At 44.5% G+C, this 23827-nt stretch overlaps 1 protein-coding gene across 1 annotated transcript in view; it reads right to left on the bottom strand.

The window, feature by feature from the left end:
• Positions 1-5405: 5405 nt before the first annotated feature.
• mllt10 (MLLT10 histone lysine methyltransferase DOT1L cofactor) overlaps positions 5406-23827 on the bottom strand; it is a 45746-nt gene continuing 27324 nt past the window's right edge. Inside the window, 11 exon segments of the mRNA XM_080515448.1 lie at positions 5406-6792; positions 6795-6866; positions 7177-7208; positions 7211-7266; positions 7904-8205; positions 8333-8388; positions 8590-8739; positions 10563-10774; positions 11932-12025; positions 15364-15481; positions 20305-20459. Coding sequence (XP_080371574.1) covers positions 6592-6792; positions 6795-6866; positions 7177-7208; positions 7211-7266; positions 7904-8205; positions 8333-8388; positions 8590-8739; positions 10563-10774; positions 11932-12025; positions 15364-15481; positions 20305-20459 — 1448 coding nt within the window. The 3' untranslated portion in view covers positions 5406-6591.

The raw sequence follows: 23827 nt of genomic DNA, 5'->3' as shown, positions 1-23827 counted from the left end.
TGACCCTTTATAGATTTCCATTTTTCTAAAAAAATTGGGGTGTCTGTGAATTGCTAAATTCATTGGAGAGGGATTGTTGTGTTTATTTCAGCCGGTGAGCGCCCCCGGAGCCTCGGCGGAAGCTCAGCCCGGCACGAGGAGCCGCTGCGCCGCCGAGCTGCATTTCCCCCCTTCGAGAAGAGGGGGAAAAGCAGAGCGGCGAAAAGCAGCCGATTAAAATCCCTCCTCCTTCTCCCTGAACGCCGAATCGAGTTGCTCGTCAACGCACCGTCGAGATTTCAACCACCCGCTGAATAGTTTCTCTCGCTGCTCCCGCTGGAAGAAGAAAAAGACGCCCGGGGTGGGGGTGTGGGGGAGGAGGGGGGCGGTGCAGGTGCGGATCTGTGTCCGCTCTGCGCGTCACTCTGGTCGGCTGCAGCGCGGAAGAGGAGCCGCTTGAGGTCCCGGAAACGTTGTGCCGCTGGGCGACACGTCCAACGCTCTACGACAAAGAACCTGGCTATATTAGACAACTATAGTCTATTATATATATGTATATATTTTTAAATAATCAACATTCTTTACGTTTGATACTTACTCAATTGTATTCTTTTTAATTAAAATATATATATATATATATTTAAAGAACCTCCGTAGCCTCCATGTTTTGTTTTTTTTGTTTAATTTTTTACTATTTAAAATGTTCTCCATGACAAATATTCTCAAATATACATTGTAGAGCATGGGAATTAATACTAAAGGTGGATCGTGGATTTTTTATGTATTTTTTTTAATTTAAATTAGTTTAAGAACTTTCACATCTGTTAGAGTTTTTCCCAAACCTTACATGTTGAATTTACCCTCATTTTGAATTAGTCAGTAAAAGTTGATCTGCTGCATTATTGAATGTGAATTTTTGACATATTTCAAGCAACATTAGAGCTTAAAAGAAAACAACTTTACATTTACTTTCTTTCATCTCGGGTGTGTGTGTGTGTGTGTGTGTGTGTGTGTGTGTGTGTGTGTGTGTGTGTGTGTGTGTGTGTGTGTGTGTGTGTGTGTGTGTGTGTGTGTGTGTCAATGGGGGTGACAGAGGAGTGTCACTTAGCAGAAGAATACGAGCTGTCTGAGAATGAAGAGCGATGAGGCTGAATCCTGCTGCTTCTCCTCGCCACCATTATCCTACAGGAGAGAGACCTGTGGGGGGGTAGGGGGGGCGCACACACACACACACACACACACACACACACACACACACACACACACACACACACACACACACGCACACACACACACACACACAGTGGGAATCTCCTCAGCTGTTCCCTCTTGGACCTCTCTTCCTCCTCCTCCTCCTCCTCCTGGCCTCATGGCCCTAAACACCTCAGTTCGCCGGATCTGGTTCCACTCGGCTCCGGATCGGGGCCCCTGGCAGCTGACTGCAGGTTTCTGTCCGGGATTAAGCCTCCTAATAGCAGCCACTCTGTGATGATTTACACTGCATTACTGTACACACATGCTGCCTCCTCCTGCTAATGGTTTATTACACCGGAGCTTCTCTCCCTCTTTGAGGCCGAGGTCTAATTAAATAATTTAACCGAATTACCAAACATGTGCCAAAACCCGTGTAGGAATTACTCATTGCTCTTGGTCAACTTGTTTTATGGTTTTTGTGCAGGGTCACAAGGAGGCAACAAATACTGGAAGCGGGGAAATAACGCATGAGCCTATCCTTGTTTTTGTTTTTTGTTTTTTGCTACCCGCGTTTTTATTAAATATATATCATTTGTGTGCATGTAAAACAATACGTCATCGATAACAAGTTAGTTACAATTAATTTATAGAAAAATTAAATAAAATAGCTCATTTTTGTTAGTTAATATTTATCTAAAAAGTGTTGCTTTCTTGAAATAATATGTTTAATCTTCACCAATAACATAAATTTAAATCTTTTTTTTTCCCCCCCTGGGCCACCTAATTTCATGAAATTGTATTTTCTTCAGACGTGATTTTGAATTCTGTGCTGACTAATTGGCTTACATCCAAACATGTGCCATTGCAAACCCACCTCAAGCCTTCAGATCTGCACAAGCAGTAAATAGCTTTATTTGGAGGGGGGGGGGGGGGGGGGTGTGAAGATGGGGGGTGGGGGTGGGGGTGGGGGGGGTGGAGGTCCAGCCTGAGGCCCGGAGAAGCAGCTCAGTCAGAGGGAGCAGGTATCTGTGTCTGCAGCCCAGCATTCCTCAGTGACAGCAGCTCAGCCGGCCTGAAGCCACAGATATCTGCCCTACATTTGTCTAATCATCCAGGGCTTAACCCCCCCTGCTGGCCCGTGTGTCCGCTCGGTGTGTGTGTGTGTGTGCGTGTGTGTGTGTCCCACTGCGAGGGTAAGAGGGAGATCTCCTGCCTCCGAACACGGGGGTTTACCAGTGTTCTCTGCATTTGCGATCAGGCGCCCGGTCAGGCAGTGGACAGGGGGTCCTCCATCAGCTGTTATAAGCCCCAACACCCCCCCACCCCCCTACCCTTGGAGTGGGTGTGCTGAGGTTTGGGTGGGTAGAGAGAGAGGGGGGGTGATCGATGATGGATAAAGCTCTGTGTGTGTGTGTGTGTGTGTGTGTGTGTGTGTGTGTGTGTGTGTATGTGAGAGAAAGAGAGAGAGGCAGTGTGGCTGCTGCTATTACTGGGAGTGGAGGGGAGGCCGCTCTTATGGTGGGGGCTCATAAAGAAGAAGGTCCTGGGGGGGGGGGGGGGGGGGGGGGGGGGGGATGAGGTGGGTGTGTGAGGAGAGAGGGGGGGGGGGGCATGCATGCAGTTTAAACAGCCTGGCTTTGATTGACAGGGCTGATAGTGAGTGAAAGGGGGGGGGAGCACATGGACATTTGTTAGAGGGAGGGGTGAGTGAGCAAGTGCCTGGGTGCAGGGGGGGGGGTTGAATGCAGGTTAGATCTTAGTTGTTTTGTGTGTGTGCGTGTATACAGAAAAACCCCGAAAGGGGTGGGGTTGGGGGGGGGTTTGGAGGGAGCAGGAGTGCAGGAGGAAAGTGAGCTTTTAATTACCAGGGCAGAAGCAGATGTAGCAGAATGGTGCCCCCACCTCCACTACACACACACACACACACACACACACACACACACACACACACACACACACACACACACACACACACACACACACACACACACACACACACACACACACACACACACACAGAGTTGTTTCTTGGCAGCTGGAAGTCATCAGCCTTGCTGTGCGTGTGTGTGTCAGGACAGGAGCCTTGAAGCACATTGTCTAAATTTAAAGATGTTGAGTGTCTATTGGCCACTTCTTAGCCTGATGATTATTCATTTTCTACCCCCCCCCCTCGTTACTGAATGAATCACATCCCACTGCCGCCACCTCTTCCACAATTTTCGGTGTAATTAAAGGCACACGAAATAAGCCAGCGAAGCCACTAAATAAAATACCATTTACAATCAACCGCTCACGAGCGATATAAAACTAGAAATAAATATGAATGGGAACCATGTATGGTTTTTATGTGTCCTAATCTTATCCAATATCATTTCATAAGTTGTCTTAATGCAGGAACACAAAAATCATTATTTTTTAAAGCATATATGTAGTTATTTGCTTTGTTATTTAGTTATTAAGAGCTACATTCAGAGTTGGTATGAGCTAATAAACATGTTACTACAGTTAATGGCAATTTCAAAACACTTCCCTTCATGAAAATGACCATTCAAGTCTTCCTCTAACTAGATTGCACATCGTTTGTTAGATGAACATGTACAATCTAACTATACGGCTCTATAAAATATATTTCAGGTTCACAAATGCATTGCTGCCATTGTATTAAGTCACACAGAACTTCTTTAAGCCATTAAAAATAAACGTGCTGCCTATAACTGTCCTTGCATAGATATACTCTTTAACACAGTTTCTGCATTTTGATAATTAGTATTAAACCACATATAATTTGTATATTATACAATAACTACTAAGCTCGTGTCGCGCCACGGCCTCCTCCGACTCAGAAATGAGAATACTGCTGAAAAGTTAAAGGACCCGTCAGTTGTTTTCCGACACTGGTTGCATGGTGGGAAAGTCACCGGTTCATCAACAGGATAAAGAAACAATCACCCACACACTCACATTTAACCCCCCTGGAACATTTGAGAGCCACGAAGGCGCATGTTGCTGGGACTGTGGTCGGAACCACAGGAAAGGATTAGACTCAAACCAGAGAAATCCTCACTGTGAGGAGAGCGTGCTTTCTAGAGACTGATCTAATAACCTACTAACCCTTTCCTGAGTATATAACTTTAGTTAGAATAATTAGAATTGTCTTTTCACTCACTGTGACCAGCCTGGATACATCACATATACAAGATGAATTCACGGATGGATCTAAAACATGTAGGAATAACTGAGCGGGGTGTTACTTAACCAGAATGTTTCTTTATTCTTCTCTTTTCAAATACAATGTCTTCTCTTTTTTTTTTTCTTCTCTCTCTCCCTCCCTCCCATTTATTTTTCCACGGGTACAAAATTGATCCAAACAAATGTGTGCACAGATGAAAACATGGTGCCCAGAGTACAAAATGATTTCTCATCAAGAAAACGGTGCAAAACTTTAAAAAAAAAAAAAAAAAAAGAAGAAAAGAAACACAACGTCCCTGCACATATAAAAATAAATTAATACTTTTGCGTGTCCAGTCACTGTCAACCTTATTGTCTGGTCCTAGAGATTCACACACACACACAAACTGAGGCTTCATTGGCTTTCCTTCACACCAACACGGCCAATCACGATCACTTATGTACACCAACGGCCAATGAGAAAGGTTTATGTACACTTAACGAGGTAAAAACTGTGCCACTCAATACCCCCACCCCCCCACCCCACCTAGACACATGTCCTCCCCCCTTACAAACAGCTATGTACAGCCACCCCCCCCCACCTCCAATCAACCAGCTAATAAGTAGCTGCTGGGTTCCAAACACATGACACAAGGGTAGAAGTCATTAAAAGCGTTTTACAGCAAGATTAGACTGTACGGAGGAAAATAATAAAAACTTTACACAGTAGTACAAAATGATGTTAAATTGCAAAACCTGCGGGCTTTTAAAATATATCATCTTATGCCCATTTACACACACACACACACACACACAAAAAAAACAAAACAAACCCCTCCATAAATAAACAGCGCAACACTAAGTTGGCTTTGATATTAAAGAACGCAGCAGAATTACATTTCCTTAGTTTTATTAAAGAGACGGGGAAATCCAGCGAGACGGACCGAGTGTTTTGCAGTAGTGAACCGTTGGGCTGAGCGACAGGGACCTTAAAGGAAAGCACAGTCCCACCTTCTTCTTCTTCTTCTCCCCCCCCCCCCCCCCCCCCCATTTGGCCTCAGGCACTTCGGGTTTGGACCCTGACTGGCCAGTCCTGACTGTGGCGAGTTATTTCGAGCGGCGGCCGCTGCTGTCGGCCTTTTAGGTCCTGATAGGCTGGTCCTGCTGGCGAGGTAGGTGCAAGCAGGGGGCTCAGTCGGGACGATCAAACGACTTTCCGGCAACATTTCCTTCAGTCACACCGCGTCGTGTGGACTCACGCATCCGTCTGAACATTCAACTTTGTTTTTTTTTTTGTCCCTTTAACATTTCATCAGCCTGAGTGAGCCCCCCGATATCTGGCCCAGAGACGAGACCGTCAAAAGCAAGGCTTCTGTGGTGACCGTACGAGGCTTGGCTCACTGACATTTAAAAGGATCTACACAAACAGAGTGAGAGAGAGAGAGAGAGAGAGAGAGGCAGCAGCCTGAATATTCCCATTGGGGGTAGGGGGGGGGGGGGGCTGCTGCCAGACAGATGTCAAACACACATCTGCTACTGTTAAGTCCCGTTGAAGGAATTCTCCTTTTCTCATATAAATGTATGAATTGCTGCTGTTGTGTGTGTGTTTGCGGCTCTGCGTGAAGCCCCTGAGAGTGAAACAGCAGAGAGACCAGACCAGGACAGAAACGAGACGAGAGAAGTGGACAGGAGAGAAATCGAGGGGGGGGGGGGGAAACAACACTCAGAGCTTAAAGAAGTTGTTTCTGGGAAAGCTCACCTGATAAGTCAATTTAACGGCAAAGAGGAGAGAACAAACTGCGGTGGGACATGTTGACTAATACGCACCCCAGTTACTAACGGTAACAACAAATAAAAGTCCTTAACTAAAAAAAAAGAAATGGAAGCAGCACTATGGCTAAAAACAAAAAAACAAACTAAATGATTAAAATAAATACAAATTTACAGCAAACGTTGTAAAACCTGGAAATGTTAACTTAAACCCGATGAAATCAACTTCAGTGAGTCAGTGACGGCAAAATATCTATTAAAAAAAAAAAAAAGGTTTGCATCCATATTAGACTGTAGAGTAAAAAAAGTACCAGAAAACACAGATTTCTCTCCTGCCAGCGTTCTCATCACTAAACTACAAAGTTGACCAACAGGCTGATGCCCCCCCAAAAAACTCTGCATATTTATTTTATAATAGAGAAAAAAAACCAAAACAAAAAAAAAAAAAAACCCCTATCAAAAACAAAGAAGCAGAAGCCGTCATGTCTTCTCCTGACCCGCGACGCCCACGGCTTTCTCGGCGAGCCGAGGCTTCGGCGCCCCGGAGCCGTGTGTGTCTGCAGCGTGTGCGTGCTGCAGTGCCAGGAAGGGGTTGGCGGTGATGGCGCCTTGGCCCTGGCTCTGGGCGCCGGGCAGCAGGTTGCTGATGGGCAGCTGAGCGGAGGAGAGCGGGATGGAGGGATCTGGGCCGACTGCAGCTGCTGGAGGTCCTGCTGCTGCTGCATCAGTTGGTAGAGCAACACCTGCTGCTGCTCCTGAGTAGGGGTGTGTGGGGGGGTGGGGGGGATTGTGTAAGAAATAAATGACGGTTTCAGACAAGAAAGGGAGAGGAATGGTGTTTAAGGGGGGGAGGAGGGGTGAAGGGAGAAGTGATGGGCAGGAGGACAATGGAGGAGAGACAGAAAAGTGTGGAGAAGGAGAAAAGAAGCAGAGTTAATAAGCTCGGTGATTTCAACAATTGTCCAAAGGAAAATTGTAGCACAGTATCTTTGTGTGTGTTTAACTGCGTGTGTGTGTGTGTGTGCTTAACTGTGTGTGTGTGTGTGTGTGTGTGTGTGGTCGTACCGCCGAGGGCTGAGAGGACAGCAGCTGCTGAGCTGCTGCTGCTGCAGGAGGAATCTCTGCTGCTCCGACAGCAGGCCGAGTCGCGCCGAGCTGAGCGGACCAAACACACGGCGTCAGTCACACAAACAGGACACGCTCAATACGCAGGAGAACGCAGAAGCAAACCTCAACGGAAACATGGATTTTTTTTTTTTTTTTTAACACACGCAACCTCCGAACACACATCTAAACATTTCTCTCTCTCACACACACACACACACACACACACAGGCAAGAGAACCGCGGCTACAAGCTGCTGCGACACGTTTCCCCTCTCACCTGTTCTTACTAGTGGAAGAACTGCAAGAATCCAACACGTAAGCAAAAAAAGGAAAGAAGACAGAAGTCCAAATTCAAACACTCTGTCAAAGCAAGAATCTACACAGACGTGACTGCAGGAGGACGTCACAATTTTCGGTGAACATAATTTAAGTCGTGCACTAAAAAGGCTGTGTGGATTTATTTTGATCCTACAGCTGTAGGATTGTAAGGACAATAAAATAAAAAGCACTAACTGTGAGCCTCTGCTCTCTTTCCCCCCCATTTCAACGACAGGAAGCATAAACAAAAAAAAACCAAATAAATAAAAAAAGCACGTTGGAATTTTTGAAGTGTAACACGTGGTGATATTGTGACCTATATTGTTTAAATGACCCAATGGAAATCATCCCCGCGCCTCCATTAATACCTGCTGTTGACGGGCAGCGTGACGCCTGCCGTGGCTCCCGTAGCGTGTGCGTGAGGGCTGGCGGTGCCCGCCGGGGTCTGGATCACGCCATTCAGCGCCCCGACGATGCCCCCTATGCCCAGGGCGCTGCCGGCGCCCAGGGCGCCCATCAGCCCCGCCACGCCCCCCAGCCCGGCCGGGGCCGTCCCGATGGCGGCGACCCCGTTGAGCTGCGGCTGCGGGGGGCTCTGGGAGACGGACGGAGGCGTGGAGAGCGAGGAGGTGGAGCCGGTGCTGCTGTGGCCGCCGCACGACGTGTTGTCCTGGGGGCACATGACGGGCCGCTCAAGACAATTTTGCTGGACGTGCAAGTTGCTGCATTCGCCATCCAGTGAACCCGACGCCGCTTGTTTCTGTGAGCAGGTATCGTCATAAAGAGTTCATGGTTACCTGAGCAGCTGCGGGGAGAGACGAGTCGGTGGCGCCGAGCTGCCCCCCCTTCACATCTGAAACACACATGAACACTATTGTTTACGTCGGCACCTGAAGAATTCAGAATATAAAGAAAATGTTAAGAGTTTTGTTAGTTAAGACTCCAGATACAATATTTCAGACGTTGCTAAAGAATAATACAAAGCAGTATTTCAGATTGTGTGCAAGTGTTGCTGATGTGTCTTTTTAGTAAACGTGTGTGTGTGTGTGTGTACCAGAGGAGGCGGTGGAGGGGGTGAAAGGCACGGAGAGTTGAGCGCTGAGGAGCTGCAGCCTCTCCTTCTTCATGGTCAGCGACTTTATCTGCTCCTCCAGCCTCCTGTTCTCCTCCTGCAGCTGGTGGAGCGACTTCAGCATCCCCACCACTGAAGATGGGACACAGGAGGAGACAAACCGTCAAGCGTCTCAACGCTGTCGATGTGCACGGCGACGCACAAACACGGCCCGTTCACAAAACCAAATGAGTGTGTGATGTGACGGAAAGTTTTTCGGCTGAAGATTTTTAGGGTTCAATCTACAACCACTGGTCCTCCAACAGCCACTGGCCTGACGTGACCACGGGCACCAGCCACTCAAACACCCACTGACGTGAGATCAGTGAATCGGCAATGGGAACTCGCTCACTGCGTGTGAAGAGTTTGGAAGAACATGCATGAAAGACACAATGCAACAAACAGGACTTTTGTTTTTAAAAAGAGGGTTTTGTTGGATTTTACTGTAAGTTGCAGGTCATCATCAAAGATGGCAGGATGCTGAAATTGCTCTTGTTTTACTTTTTTGGTTTGCTTTTCGTAGAGCAGTCACAACTCTTTACACTCAAAAGTTACACAATTAGCGTTGATCAAAAAACTTGTATTTGAAGGTTATTATACTGTAACTTGTTTGATTGAAACCCCTGGATTAGACAAATACTGCAGGGAGGTCAGAGGTCAATATCGGCTACAATAACGCTGCCCTCTGTGCAGAGTTCAAGCACACCTCAGTCAGAAAACGAGCATCTGCAGACACGCAAACTGAATCCTTGTATTCCTGTTCTGCTGCAGCTGGCAGGATTTGGTTTGCATACTTTTTGTCCTCCAGACTCTCAATGATATCTACAAAGCTCAAAAAGTAGCAGAAACAAAAGAAGCCGAGAGCTGCATGCATTTACTAATCACCACAGTGATTATTCCTGGAGTACAACCATCAAATCAGACAAGATTAATCAGTGTCTCACATTTGTAACACGAGCTTCTGGGAACCATCAAAACACTCAATAACTTTCCGGACCAGCCAGATATTGAAAGGTTTGTTGGGAAAAATTACGGACAGGAGCTCCACAACCGTGCAGCCAGACAATCGTTGGCGTGTTAAACCCGACTTTTCTGAGACGTAAGCACCCACCCCGTCGTTTTGACACGATTGATCCCTGAAGGAATAATCAGACAGGCAGTCAACAGATCCCACAATAACAGATGGAGTGACGGTGACCTCGATAGACGAAAAACAAGAGGACGACTTAACCAGCTACAGGAGCTGCGTGTTATCGAATTCTAAGGCCTTAAAAAAAAAAAAAAATGCTGCACCTCAACTGCTTTGGGTGGCCGTAAGGACAAGGTGCCGTGGCAAGAGCAGGCGGCACCGCGGGGTGATCTGCTGACCAAACACTGGCCACCAACTGGCTGTCGGCCCTCACTCTGGCCCAAAAGATAATCTCCACACACTGTGGTCATGGCTGTCAAATACATGTATTATGACTTGATGAGCTTCATTTACAGCCACTTTGTGAAATCTTTGGGTCGGATTCTTGTAGAATGTAAACGACTGCCTTACAATTGAGCCTTGTGGTTCAGAGGATGAAGTGTGTGAGGCCCATCTCCACTGCAGGCGGTGAATAAGACTGTATGAAACATTTACCCCACCCCCCAAAAAAAATTTAATCTGGTAGAGTGTGCGAATGAGTCATGTCCTATTAGCTTTATGTTGAAATGTTAACATGAATATAACAAAATATTATTTCTGCGTCAAAGAAGATTAAAACCGGTCACCCAATTGTGTTTAAAGCTTCTTTTTTTTTGTCATTCGGGTGTAATCTCTCATTTTCATACAGACATCAGTCAAGAGTTTCAGTGAGTTGAATTAGAATAACGTGGCAGAGGCCGTGCAAGATTATTTCTCGCGGGCTGTCGGTGAGCGTGCGTCTTCTCACCGTCTCCCTGAGCGCCCTGCTGCAGCAGGAAGCTCTGGCCCTCGTTCCACTGCCTCTCCAGGAGCTGCTCGATGGTGGTGGCCACCGGAGGCATCGTCTCCCCGCCGCCGCCGCTCCCACCGCCGCCTCCCCCTGCCCCTAGCAACCCAAGCCCCGGCCCCGGCAACGACCCCGAGGAGTCATAGCGGATCTGCAGGCCACCAATGGGAGAGCTGTGTGAGGGGGGAGAGGGAGAGAGGGAGAGCATGGACAGAAGAGGAGAGATAGAGAGGTCAATGGAGAGATTAACAACCCAACATAAACGTCAGACAAACATAGACACTGCCGGCTATAAAACTACATCAATTTGTTGTTACAGTGGCCTCTAATGAAAAGGGGCCAGGCTTTCTGTCTGCATGTGAGAGCGGGGAGAGGACGAGGGGGACAGAGGGAGGAGGAAAGAAGACGTGCGGCGGAGAGACGGGACAGAGAGAGGGAAGTGCAGTCTTGAGGTGATAAATCTTGGTTTCCTCAGACACTCGCTGGACTGTGAGAGAGAGGAAATGAGAGGCAGCAGGAGGGAGGGCGCAGGAGACGGGACGAGAGAGGTGCAACGGGAGGACGGAGACAATTAAGAAAACAACCGCAATAGCCAGATTTTTCTACTTGGAGACAAACTAAAGAAAAACGTGATTGAACTTCTACTTTTGAGAGCCGACAGCTGGCGCTCTCACACACAACCATATCAGAAATTGATTTGTTTTCATCATCCTTATATTTAGTAAATATAGCTCATGACACTAAAAACTGTTGTCGTGTTTGAAAATTCTGTCATCCATTAGACATTTCTAATAAATACAAGACACGGAAGAAACTGTGCATAGTACTAATGACAGAAAATAAATAAATAACCAACCTTATTTAGGTGAAATCATCCATTTGACAAAGAAACAAACAGAAATGTATATGCATGATCAATATTCCCGGAAAGATCCATGCAAATATTCCCAAACGCAGGAGATCAGAGTGTCCTTCCATGTGTGATTAAACCAAGAAAGGGGGAAAGAAAAAAAACCCAAAACATCTAACTGGACTTGAAGGATGGTTACCGCCTTCAAAAACACAAGTTATCGTTGGCTGAGAGAGCGAGGATTGCCTGTAGGGGTAAAGCGCGAAAGAGAGAGTGTGCATGTGTGTGTGTGAGGAGCCAGAGGAAGAGAGGGGAGACGAGGGGCCAGCGGAGGGATAAGCAGAGAGAGGGGGTGGGGGTGGGGGGGTGAGGCAAGGGGGGGGGGGGGGGGCGGTGAGGAATGTAAATGGTGAGGGAGGAGTGGGTGCATCTGTGTGTGTGTGTGTGTGTGCTGGTGAGGGGAAGAGTGTGTGTACTCACCGCGGGGTGGTCTTGGGAGAAGCTCTTATGGAGAAGCCCTGAGCTCCAACGCTACCGCTGCCGCCGCCACTGCCGCCGTCTCCCACCTCCTGATCTGCACACACACAGAAAATCAATTGGACATCTAAGAACACGGCCGGGCTAAGCCAGCTGGAGCTAAAGTGTGTGTGTGCGTGCATGCGTGTGTGTATACTTATTCAACAACAAACTGACTTACTGGCTTTATATCATATCCTTTTTCAGATAACCGATCAGTAACTTGTGCTAGCTATTGATAGGTGCTGCTTCCCAGTATGTCATATTCACGGGACCTTCTTCACCAAATAAATACATGACAAAGAACAATCTACTCATCGTGTCACCAATAATTTACACAGATTTTCAGCATGAATGGAACCACAAACTGTAAGGATGGCCACTTACTTCTAAGTATTGAAGTGTGCTCAGATTGTACTTTGGGGAATTTCAACAAAACGTCTGTGTTTGCAACATGACAAATTGAGATCATATCAAATCAATCACCAATACTACCACTAATAATAATAATGCAGTGTTAAAAGATACACATTTCCTCCCTCTGCTTTGTGTATACAAATATACACACGTATACTGTACATGTATGTACAAACAATGGAAGAGCAGCTTAACTTCCATACAAATGGAATCCTCACTGCCAGAATGCCAGTTGTGATTAACAATTTCTACTGAAAGCCTTTATTAGAATTAAGGCTTTTAATCTAATGCAACAATTTTACTGTGTGAAAAACTAAATTGGATTCACAGAATCTGTGCATTGACAGATGTTACAGGGTAATTAGGATTCATATTTCCATCAAAAAGGCCTAAATATCCTTTATCCCCCCACTCTGATCACCAATAAACCCAAAAATGCATATATTTTTTTAACATTAGGTTTTCTATGTGATTTATTCACGAGCCACAAAGAAGGGGCCACCTGTGACTTTTATCTGATATGTGGTGTGAAACAAATGAAGGAGTTCCTTCTGTGCAAACAAAATGACCACAAAGTTTGATCAGACTGAAAGTAAAAATAAGCTTTAAACAATCACTAGATGTAATTGTCCAGCGAAGAAATAAACCTAGAAATGTGAAGATATACATTTTTATTCTTGTGTGGCACTTTTCCAGCTGGTGTACCCAGAGGCATAGTAAAAAAATGAATAAAAGTGTGATTTGTAAACGTTTAGTTGGACGACACTGATCCAGGAGGAGGAAGAGGAGGAGGAGGAGGAGGAGGAGGAGGCGGCGCGATGCTGCAGCAGCGGAGTAAATAAACACAGCCTGGTGACACCCCGCACTATACAGACATAGAGATGTCTCTTAACCCTGATGTTTAGCTTGGCACGCTGGAGACATGCGGGCCCTCGCGAACGTCATACATCACGTCCCCTTTATCTGCTTGATACCTCGTGATGCTCGCTAATGTTTTGACAAGTTCTTCCTAAACACGACTTTTACGCGACGACAAGTTTCGGGATTCATCCTCAGAAAATGACAAGAGTCATTTGAACTCCGGCTTGAAGCTCAGACTGACTTTTTAATAGGTCTATTTGAATTAGTGCTAATTAGATATGGATCGCTTTCTGATGAATTTAAAAGGAGAATATTATTGATTTTACAAATGTATGAACGAGCATCAGAAATTAAAGAACAGCACTCAGAACAGGAGATCTAGATTTGATGTCTTGTAATAAAACAACTCGGCCTCCTGTTCTTTGTATTGCGCACACACACACACACACACGCGCACACACACACACACACTTCCCCCTCTACCTTATGTGAGTGTCTCTCTCCTCCTCTCTGGGCCTCTGGCCAGACTCTTCTTTTCATTTTCCTCCGCGAGAGTAATGAATCACACATGCACACACACTTTTGCATTTACACACTCATACAAACTCCCCTCTACTTAAGACAGTCAATCCCAGCTTTTAGCCCCGCCAGGTCACCACTCCAAGTCTCTCGCTCCGTTCTTTTTCAAGTCCCCCCCTTTTTTTTTTTTTTTCCTTTCCCCCCCCAGACGTAACCCTTTCTGTCCTGGCACCTCCCCTTCCAGACACTCAAAAAGCAAAGAGAGAGGGCCTGCCAAAGTAAACAGGCTACACACTTACAAACACACACACACACGCACACACCTTGCACGTTTGTGCTCACGTGACCCTCAGTGTAAGGATGCCGGCGCGGCCCTGCACACGCGACGCACAGCGGTGCGCCCAGTGTGACGGCAGAAAAATAGATGTATTTATTTACAACTACTCAACAGAAATAATTCAAACAATATGCAGCAGCAAGATCGAATGAATCTGCGTCAGAAAAATAAGTTTTTTTGGTCATTTTCCGCAACCTACTAATTTGTATATCTGAAAATTCATCTGCAGCTTCGAGTGAAACAACAGGGAACATTTCTAAAGTATACAACACTTTCTTGGATTTGGCCAATTATTAACTTAACTTAATTTACTGCTGATGGAAAAAAAAAAAAACTGGGCCATTCACTCATGCAGTGTTGGCTTATTCGTGAAATTCAAACAGTAAAGTTTCTGTTGAGACTAGTACTCGCTGGATACACACATAGAAAAGTATTCAAACAGCACAACCGGTCCATGTCAGAGCTCACATACATCTTAAAACCCTAAATTGCATCTGAAACAAGAAGGTTTAGTATCTGACCTAATCAAACTTTTCTTTTTGAAGATTTAAACAAAGCTGGCTTGTGTCTACACACAAACACACACACACTCACGGACACACACACACGGCCCTGTGGCCCCTTGTCATTCAAGCTGATTAGTGAGCTGACCTGCAGGTCAGAGTGGATCTGGCTCTGATGACTGCTGACCGGCAGCAGGAACTGCTTCCTCCTCGTCCCTCTTTATTCTCCATTTCCCCGCGTTCTGGCCGGCCAGATGTCTCGCATCAGGAAGCGGCTATTCTTGATTACTAAAGCCACTTCTTACGCCCTCATCAGCGGGACGGACAGCAGCGAGGTGACTTCTTCCTGCGGCGGGGTCTCCGGATGGCTCCACACAAACCATCGTCTCTTTTTGTTGTTTTTAAAATCGACATCACGACCTCAAGAAGACCCTCTTTTCTCTTTCACGCCGTCCACGGCCCAGCAAAGAGCCCGCTACTTTTTTAAAATGTTATTTCTAGAGCTGCACTTATCTGTGATTTACGTGTGTGTAAAAGAACAAAAGCAAGACGGAGAAGGGGGGGGGGGGGGGACTGAGCCGTGTAACTGGAGCTAAGTAGGAGGAGTTTGAGAACATCGCTGACCCCTGACCTCTCCAAGGGATCACGAGGGCGTGACCTATCCATTACCACCCCCCACCCCCCCCTCTCTCTCTCTCTCTCTCTCTCTCTCTCTCTCTCTCACACATACGCTGTTTCGTCACTTGCACACCGCCGTACCTGCCGACGAGGCCTCGGACTGGGCGATGAGCGCTGCCATGGTGGAGTTGGGGTTGAGCCTGTTGCCAAACATGTGCGGGGGAGCCATGTTGAAGACGGACCCCGGGAGACCGCTCACCTGAGGACGGAGAGAGACAACACCTCCATCACAGTCTTGAATGCAAACGCTTAAAGCTCAATCTAATTGAACACACTTGGCTATTTGTGTCGGTTGATCTTATGTCTTGCGTGGTTTTTGCCGGACACAGTTTTTTTGACGACGCCCAACTCTCTGCAGAGTGGCACTAATTCCTGCAAGTGCTTGGATTCCTTGTCTGAAAGGCACACTTTGAAAAGTAGCAATAAATTCATCTTTTCACTGTTAATCATGTGAAATGCCACATAACCATGAGATCTGGACATTTCAACGTTTCAGAAACTTATATGTGTAAAATAAATGTAATAAAAAGATGAAGAGCGCTGATTTTAATTTTTTTTTTTTTTATGCTTTTCATAATTTCAAAACACACACACGCAGACACACAAGCATTAAAAGTTGCTCAAAATCAAATGAGAAAAAACTGCTGCTGATCATGTTATGTACATTTTTAAGTTAAACATTTTTTGGGGGGGAATCGACAGGAAAAACAACTCATATTTTCTGTCACGACTTGATGTGGAAGGACTTTTGTAAGTCAATGTAAGGCAATTTGTAATCGAGTACAACTACTGTTGATTAAATTTTTCTTCCCCCAATAACAATGTAAAGATGCAGCCATATGAAAAAAACAACAAATAAAGTTAGAACTTCTGTAAAACAACTGTTGAGAATCCAAGTTACATTTTTACCCGAGGGATTTTTTTTTGTTTTTTGCATCATCATGAACAGCCATTTGATTCAAATGACATTAATAAAATATATACATAAGATATAAGATTGGAAGAATGAATGTGCTTGGTAAAAAGAAACAACAACAACAACTAGAGCAATGGTTTGAATATTGCATCAAACTGGACAAGCTCAGACGAAAAAACCTTCATTGAAGTACAAGTACTAAAAAATGCTACTTAAACTAGTAGTAACCTAATACTTACAACATCTTTCTTTAGTTTGTTCTTCACAGATAAAATCAGCCGTAAGCTAACTCCCACTTTATCTATAGTAGATGTTTTGTGACTGAGGATCAAAGAGGACTAAATGTTTATACCAGAGTACAACGACTGCTACAATGTTGAAATGGTACTCAATTACAAGTGAAAGTACTATTTGTGAAACACTGACGCAGTATAAAGTACAATTTTCCAAAACTATTACAGGTCATTTTTAAAATGAATGTATTGACAAACAGATCTGTTTCTCAAACAATAAATACATAAAAGCTACAATGTTGCATTTTTTTTTTCTAAGATAGAAAACTTGTTGACAAAAAATGTTTTTCACATCAATTTAAATTGTGGATGTTTACAGTAGCGAGTGACGATTTAAATCGCTGTCATGTGAGAATAAAGTACAATAAAGTGCCGATAAAAACTACTTGATTACAGTATAACTATGGGCATTTGGAATTAGTTACTTCAGTGGAAGTGAAAATCTAAAAGTTGCAGTTTGTATTTGACATTTAACTGTGATGCGACATTTAGTCTATTTAATTATTTATATTTGAGACTTTGATTGTTTTTTATTGCAGTTTGAACAAGCAGGAGTCCAAAGCCGACAATCAATTCAGTCAATGCGGTTTAAGAATTTAAATCCTCTGATCACTAGTATTGATTCTCTTTTATCACAAAGTACCGACACGTGATGTCCTGCGTATCGAGGCCAAAGCAAGACTGATAGTATGTGATTTAATGCGCGCGCGCACGCACACGCGCACACGCACACGCACACACACACACACACACACACACACACACACACACACACACACACACACACACACACACACACACACACACACACACACACACACACACACACACACACACACAAAGTCTTTCTGATGTGTACCGTTTAATCCAATTAAGGCATTTCCCAAATAGGGACGGTTCAGTTGGAGGGTGGGGGTGAGAGGGAGGATAGCGAGGGTGGAGCATCGGGACGGGAATCTGCTCCCGTCTAAAATGGCCGACTTGTTTTCAAGGCTGCTCAGAGAAAAAAAAATAAAAATGCTAAGAGCAAAACATGTGACGGTGCACAAAAAAAAAGAAAAAGAAAAGGGGGATCACACTATGTGTGTGTGTGTGTGTGTGTAAAGGTCAAGAACTTTATCAGGCTAAAATAAAAACAAAAATAAATTCTTTGGGAAAAATAGAAATAGTTGTGACTATTCATTGAATAACCAGACAAATTAAACATGTTCAAAAGCTGTTGTGGCCTGGTTTACTCCACTTTGTATAGTTTGGAGAGGATTTAATCAATTAAATGAATGTGTGAAAATACGCAGAGACAATGAGAAAGGCTGAAAAGGTCAAGAGCAAAACTGATGAGGGAGAAATCACAGCAACTTTGTTTCTGTCAAAGGAGAAATAAGCTTTAAAATCATTGTTCTCGTGATAAATTCATAGTTTTGGTGCCTGTAAAAAATGTGAGAACACCCATGCAAAATTCCCCCTGCTCCTACTTAATGCTAAATCCAAAGAAGCGACCTGTTCCCTACGTCCATTTGTCTCCACTTCTGAAATGACTTTAGATCTCATTCTCCAGCCCGCCCCCACCCGCCTGCCTCCTCCCCCCTGCCCCCAGTGCCATAATCCTGCCCCCTTTCCCATCAACATTCATTTTTCATTTACATTCATTTTTCATTAAAGTCACTCTCTCACTCCTTTTCTCTGTCCTGGGCTGATAGCCAATAACAGTAGGCCAAGAGTCTGCTCGCGAACTGAAAATAGCAAATGGGCTCTCTCATTCACACACACACACACACACACACACACAGACACACACACACACCAGAAGGGAAGCCTGTTGTTGTCATCCCTCCATAGTTTTGTATTTTCGCAGACTGGGTGTGTGTCCGCCCGAGATGCCCGGAGGCGTGCAGCAACACTTTACAAACTGATGCACATGCTTTCAACTATTTGAAGAGGGGCTCGGATAAATAACCTCCTCTGTCTTAAGTCGGCCTCCTGCTTGTTTATCCGCTCTTTCTCTCACGCACTGGCACAACTGCAAAACTCTTTCCCAATCCGTGCTGAAAAACAGACGCGATAGCGTGTGCTGCACTGGGCCTCCCGTCTTCTATAATATGGGCTGAACAGAGAGGAGCCGGGTAAGATGAAGGCCAGGCCAGTGAATTCAAGGCATGAGTGCAACCCCCTCCACCCCCTCCACCCCCCCCTCCCCACCCCCCCTCCACCATTGCACACACACACACGCATACCCACTGCTACCCCTCCCTCCCACCATCTATCTCTCCATCCCCACTGTGGTGCTTGTCAAATGTCATTACATCACAGGACAACGGAGGGGAGAAAGGGGGCAAGAAGAAATGGATGGGGACAGAGAAGGAAGGTCGAGAGAGAGGGAGAGGGGGGGGAGAGAGAGAGAGAGAGAAAGTGAGGAGGTAAGTGGACATGGGAAGGAAAATGGGAGCTGGGTGGACAGAGACAGAACGTTGGTCTTTGGGGAGGTTTTAAAGGACGGACACTCGGGTCAATGATTAAAGATGAGGGTTGTTTTTTTTCTCCCCCCCTTTCAAAGTGAGAACTACTTTAATAACTGAAGAGAAATGAGCTGATCCCATCAAACAGATCATTTAAAGTACAAGTACTATGGGTGTATAAGTGTTTAAAAAAAAAAAAAGAAACTCGATCACGTAAACTTGTGTTGATAACTAGAGCCAATTATAATAAGTCAACATTGTTTATATTTAGTTTACATTCTCATTTAATAGTATGAATGTTTTTTTTTTCTGGATCACAACAGTGGTGTCAGTTATATTATTGAATTATTAAATTCTTTGTTGCTAAATAATTAACATTTATAACTTTTACAGGACATACAGAATTAAACTATATTATTGGTATTCATCATTAGCATCAAAAATGTTAAGAGTACGTCCTAACAAGTACAAATAATCAATACTTCATTAAAATGTAGGTTTGGAATATACCTGCCTGATACCTGAGCTTCATAATATGATATTTCACTGGAATTAAAACATGAACTGAACATTTTTGTTTTTTTAAAAGCTACATTTTCCAGAATATGCAGCCTTGATTCTGAACTCAACTTTCAGAAATGATTTGCGGTGAATGAGTGCGCAGGCCTGGCTGTGTTATTACCCTCGACTCTCAAAGCAATCGTATTAATTAAAGCGGATCACGATAACAACACAGCCCTAAATGGTTTTCACAGCATCTCTTTTCACACCTGCAAAACAAAAAATGATGATTTTGCAGTATTTCACCCCGTGTCACATCTCTAACACCTCGTAAGCCACCTGCATAATTTAATTTATTAAAAATGTGCTTAATATTACATTGCATACCTTGCCAGCCGAGGCCACTGGCTCTGAATTCAATATTATCACAATGACCTTGCGCACAAATATCAGTTGTACTGAATTAAGACATTCAAATCGCTGACTTTCACAGCAGCATAATACAAAATAAAAAATAAAAAAATCTTGAGAAATCTTGTTTTTGTGCTCTGCATAAAGCTGGGCGACCCTCCACAGGTGCAGCCGCGCGTCGGCCTTACAATAACTTGCAGAGGAAACACAATGCGAGCAAGGTCGGGACGCACACTTTTCACACGTAATTAACATGCAGCAGATTAATAATAGTGCCGAGAGATTCGGTGAAGGGGGGGGGGAAAGTTTAATTAGGGTTGCTTCGGCTGTTTTGTGTTCTCGCAGGTTTGTCTGCGTGAAGATGCCACGGGTGGGGGGGGGGGGGGCGAATTCACAGACACGCGCGGGGGGGGGGGTTCGAGTCGACGCGGACAGGTTCGGAACTCACGTGCATGGCCGCCGGGCTGTTCAGCGGCGCCGTGGCGGTGAACGGCGAGGGCGGGGCGAGGGAAGGCGCGGGCGGCTGTTGCTGCGACAGCTCGGAGGCGGCCCCGCCCAGGACGCACCCCGCGCCCAAGGCCCCGTCGGCGACGGAGAAAACACCTGTGGGAGGAGACGAGACGTTAACGCCGCAGGAAGCGACCACCGTCTGACGGTCAAGTGACAGTTTGGACCAAGTGAGGTCAAAAAAAAAAAAAACGTATAAAAGGTAAAAAATGATTCATCCATTCGTTCTCCAATTGCTACAACAAATATTTGTCATTGTAAAGCTTCTTCCTTCCTCACTGCAAAGCATGAGCATTTCTGGTCACACTGATATTAATGATCTGAGAAATGGATTTAGAGATGTAAAAAAAAAAAGAAAAAAGCTGCAGCTCTGATAGGTTTCACAAATGTAACATGCGACTCAAGTCATCAACACATTTAATGGATGGTTAAGCATGCGGGTATGTTCGCCACTGGATTTTCTCATGAATATTTTCTTTAATTTTAAAGTATGAAAACACAGGAGAGGGGGAAAACTAAATTGTAACAATTCCCCTTTATTTTTTTGATGCTTATCCAATACGGGATTACATTTAATTTGGAAATGAGGAAGGTGTAAAAACTGTTACACTCAATTCTTGTTGTTTTGTTTTGTTTTTTTTAACTCTAAGCTTTCTCTCTTCCCATCGCTGCTTCCTCTCCTCACACACCCGTGTGCTCGCCCACTAACTAGGGATAAGCCCTGCCCCTGCCCCCCTTTGACCTCAGCGGAGGAGGGGGGGGGCTGGGGGGGGCTGGAGGGGGGGAGGGCCCCTCAGCCCCACAAAAGCCTGAATGGCTCTGGGCAGCACGCATTCACTGGGGGAACAAGAGATCTTTGTGCCAGGAGGGGAGGGGTGGACGGAGGGAGGGAGGGGAGAGAGATACGAACGCTACATGGGCCTACATACTATTTATAACGCTTTGTAATATGCACCAGAAAAATTGATACCCAAAGCAGGGCTGCCGGGGCTTGCGGGGGCAACGTGCTCCTGCGAGGATTGCAGCAGCTGGATTAAAGGACAAACCAACAATTTATCAGGAGTTTAAGCCGGAGCACGCTGATGAAACGGCCGACACGCAACAAGGGGGGGGGCGACGCAAAAACAGCTGCACGGCAGAGAAACACTGCAATTCAATCTGCTAATTAAAGATACTTTAACACATCTCGTGGTGTCTGGAGGTTGAAGGCTTGTGCATACAACATTTCATGGTTGACAAGTTAGACAAGAGAATGAAGCAATTTTATAACTTGTGTTGGAAATTGAGTTTAAGGTAAACAATATTCTGCTTTAGGTGTGATGTTATTTTTAGTAGTGACAGTCCACATTTATGATAAAACATTACATGAAAACTTATTTCCCTGTACATGTGCTTTGAACCACACGAGTTAAAGCTGCTGGACCAAAGTTAATAATTAAAGTAGTTTGTGTATTTATCACAATGAGCCTCTTTTATGTAGAGAAAAATGTAGCCAAGGTAACAGAACTGTATTTTATTGGAATCTCTACAGCAGCAAAACAAAGACACGCACGCACGCACGCACGCACGCACGCACGCACGCACGCACGCACACACACACACACACACACACACACACACACACACACACACACACACACACACACACACACACACACACACACACACACACACACACACACACACACACACACACACACACACACACACACACACACACACACACACACACACGTGATCAATACCGTTAAGCCACAACTGCCTCCATCACTTTTCCTGCTCGCTACGCCTGCAAGCTTAAAAAAATATCCACCTTGATTAGTTCAAGCTGGTTTTATCTCGAGAGGAAATCCGTGTTGTCTGTTTGGAGAAGGATATGTTCGATTTATCAAAAAAACCCGAAAACTAAAAAAAAAAAGAAAAAAAGGGAAAAGGAAAACAAGCACACACGCGGAGGATCTAATTTATAGTCAAATCGACGTGCTCCAAATTCTGCTTTACAACATTGTGTCCAGTGCAGCTCGTTTAATGAGACTGCAGACCCACAGTATTACAGTTTAAATTAGAGCAAATACAAATGCTGCGAAGACATTTGTTTTTCTGAGAAATTTATGAACCCCCCAACGTACGTGTGTGTGTGTGTGTGTGTGTGTGTGTGTGTGTGTGTGTGTCTTGTGACAGCCTGATAAAGCCACGTCAGTTACTGACTCAACAACAGTTGAAAAGTGGGAGTCCCTGTAATTATGAACCAACGATGAAAGAAGAAAATACATTCAGGTTTAAATTTATGGAGAAAAATATTAGAATAATTCAAGACAAAGATTTACTTTTATTTATGCAACTGGAAAAAGCCTCATTTAAAATGTACATGAAAACCCTTCATTATTAAAATGTGTGAACAAACCTTAAAATAAAAGAAGATCCATTTTGAATTATTTCCCCAAATAAATGTGTGTGAAAAACAGCTTTTACTTTTTATATGTTTAGCTGTAAATACCGAAACTGGACATAACTGCCAATTTTAATGTCTACATGTCTACTGTGAAAATGGAATTTCTTTAAAGTTTCTTTTTTTCTTGAATTTATTCCTGATTATCAAGGATTTGAAACTCAATATTAACCACCTGCAGTGAAAAGCACAGAGCAGGAGACACACACACACACACACAACGTATATTTCACGTGTCACCTTGTATTGTAAAGCACAAGATTCTCACAAACACTTTCTACTCTTCAGCGCAACTGCAGTGAAATTAAGGCGACCTTTATTTTTCCATGTGGTTTTATGAAGGCAGCCTGACGAGAGGCATGTGGCTGTGTGACACATTCAACACGGGAGTGTTTGTTTGAGTTAAGTCCTGTCAACTTCAGTTATGTCGCCTTGTATCATTTTTCTGTTTGTTGATTTCTGTCCTGTTCTTTTCTCGTAACACTAACTGATGGAGGCAGATGTTCTCCATCTCCGATTCTGCTGGACGTTCCCGCAAATTAATTTTGTTAAAATGCTTAAAGCAATTAAAGAGCGAGGTTCTTTTGTGCTATGTACATAAAACAGATTTTTTTTTTTTTTTTTTAATCACTACCTTCATCCACCAGCGTTAAATGTATGAAAGATATGACAATGAAAATGTATTTACAAACTGCAATTGAGACGCAAAATATTTAGTATTTGAATAATACAAAACGCTTATGATTTATTGTAGAAATTAATAAACGCAGCTTTCCCCGGCTATTTCTATTAATTTTAAAATGAATTTGTTTAAAAAAAAAATTCAATTCTCCTTATTTTCACAGCTTATACAGGACCGAAAGCACGTCTGTAGGTGCGTGTTTGTTTAACGGGAACGATTAGATAAATTAGCTATTAAACAAATAGGGTTTCCAAGTCGATCCTTGGTCTGCTTTTTCCCATAAACTCCTTCTGGCCTGAATAAATTCACCTCCAGCACACACACACACACACA

The sequence above is a fragment of the Blennius ocellaris genome, assembly GCF_963422515.1.
Source record: "Blennius ocellaris genome assembly, chromosome: 19".
NCBI lineage: Eukaryota > Metazoa > Chordata > Actinopteri > Blenniiformes > Blenniidae > Blennius > Blennius ocellaris.
Note: the sequence above shows the minus strand (reverse complement) of the source record. Positions and strands in the feature narration are given on the sequence as shown.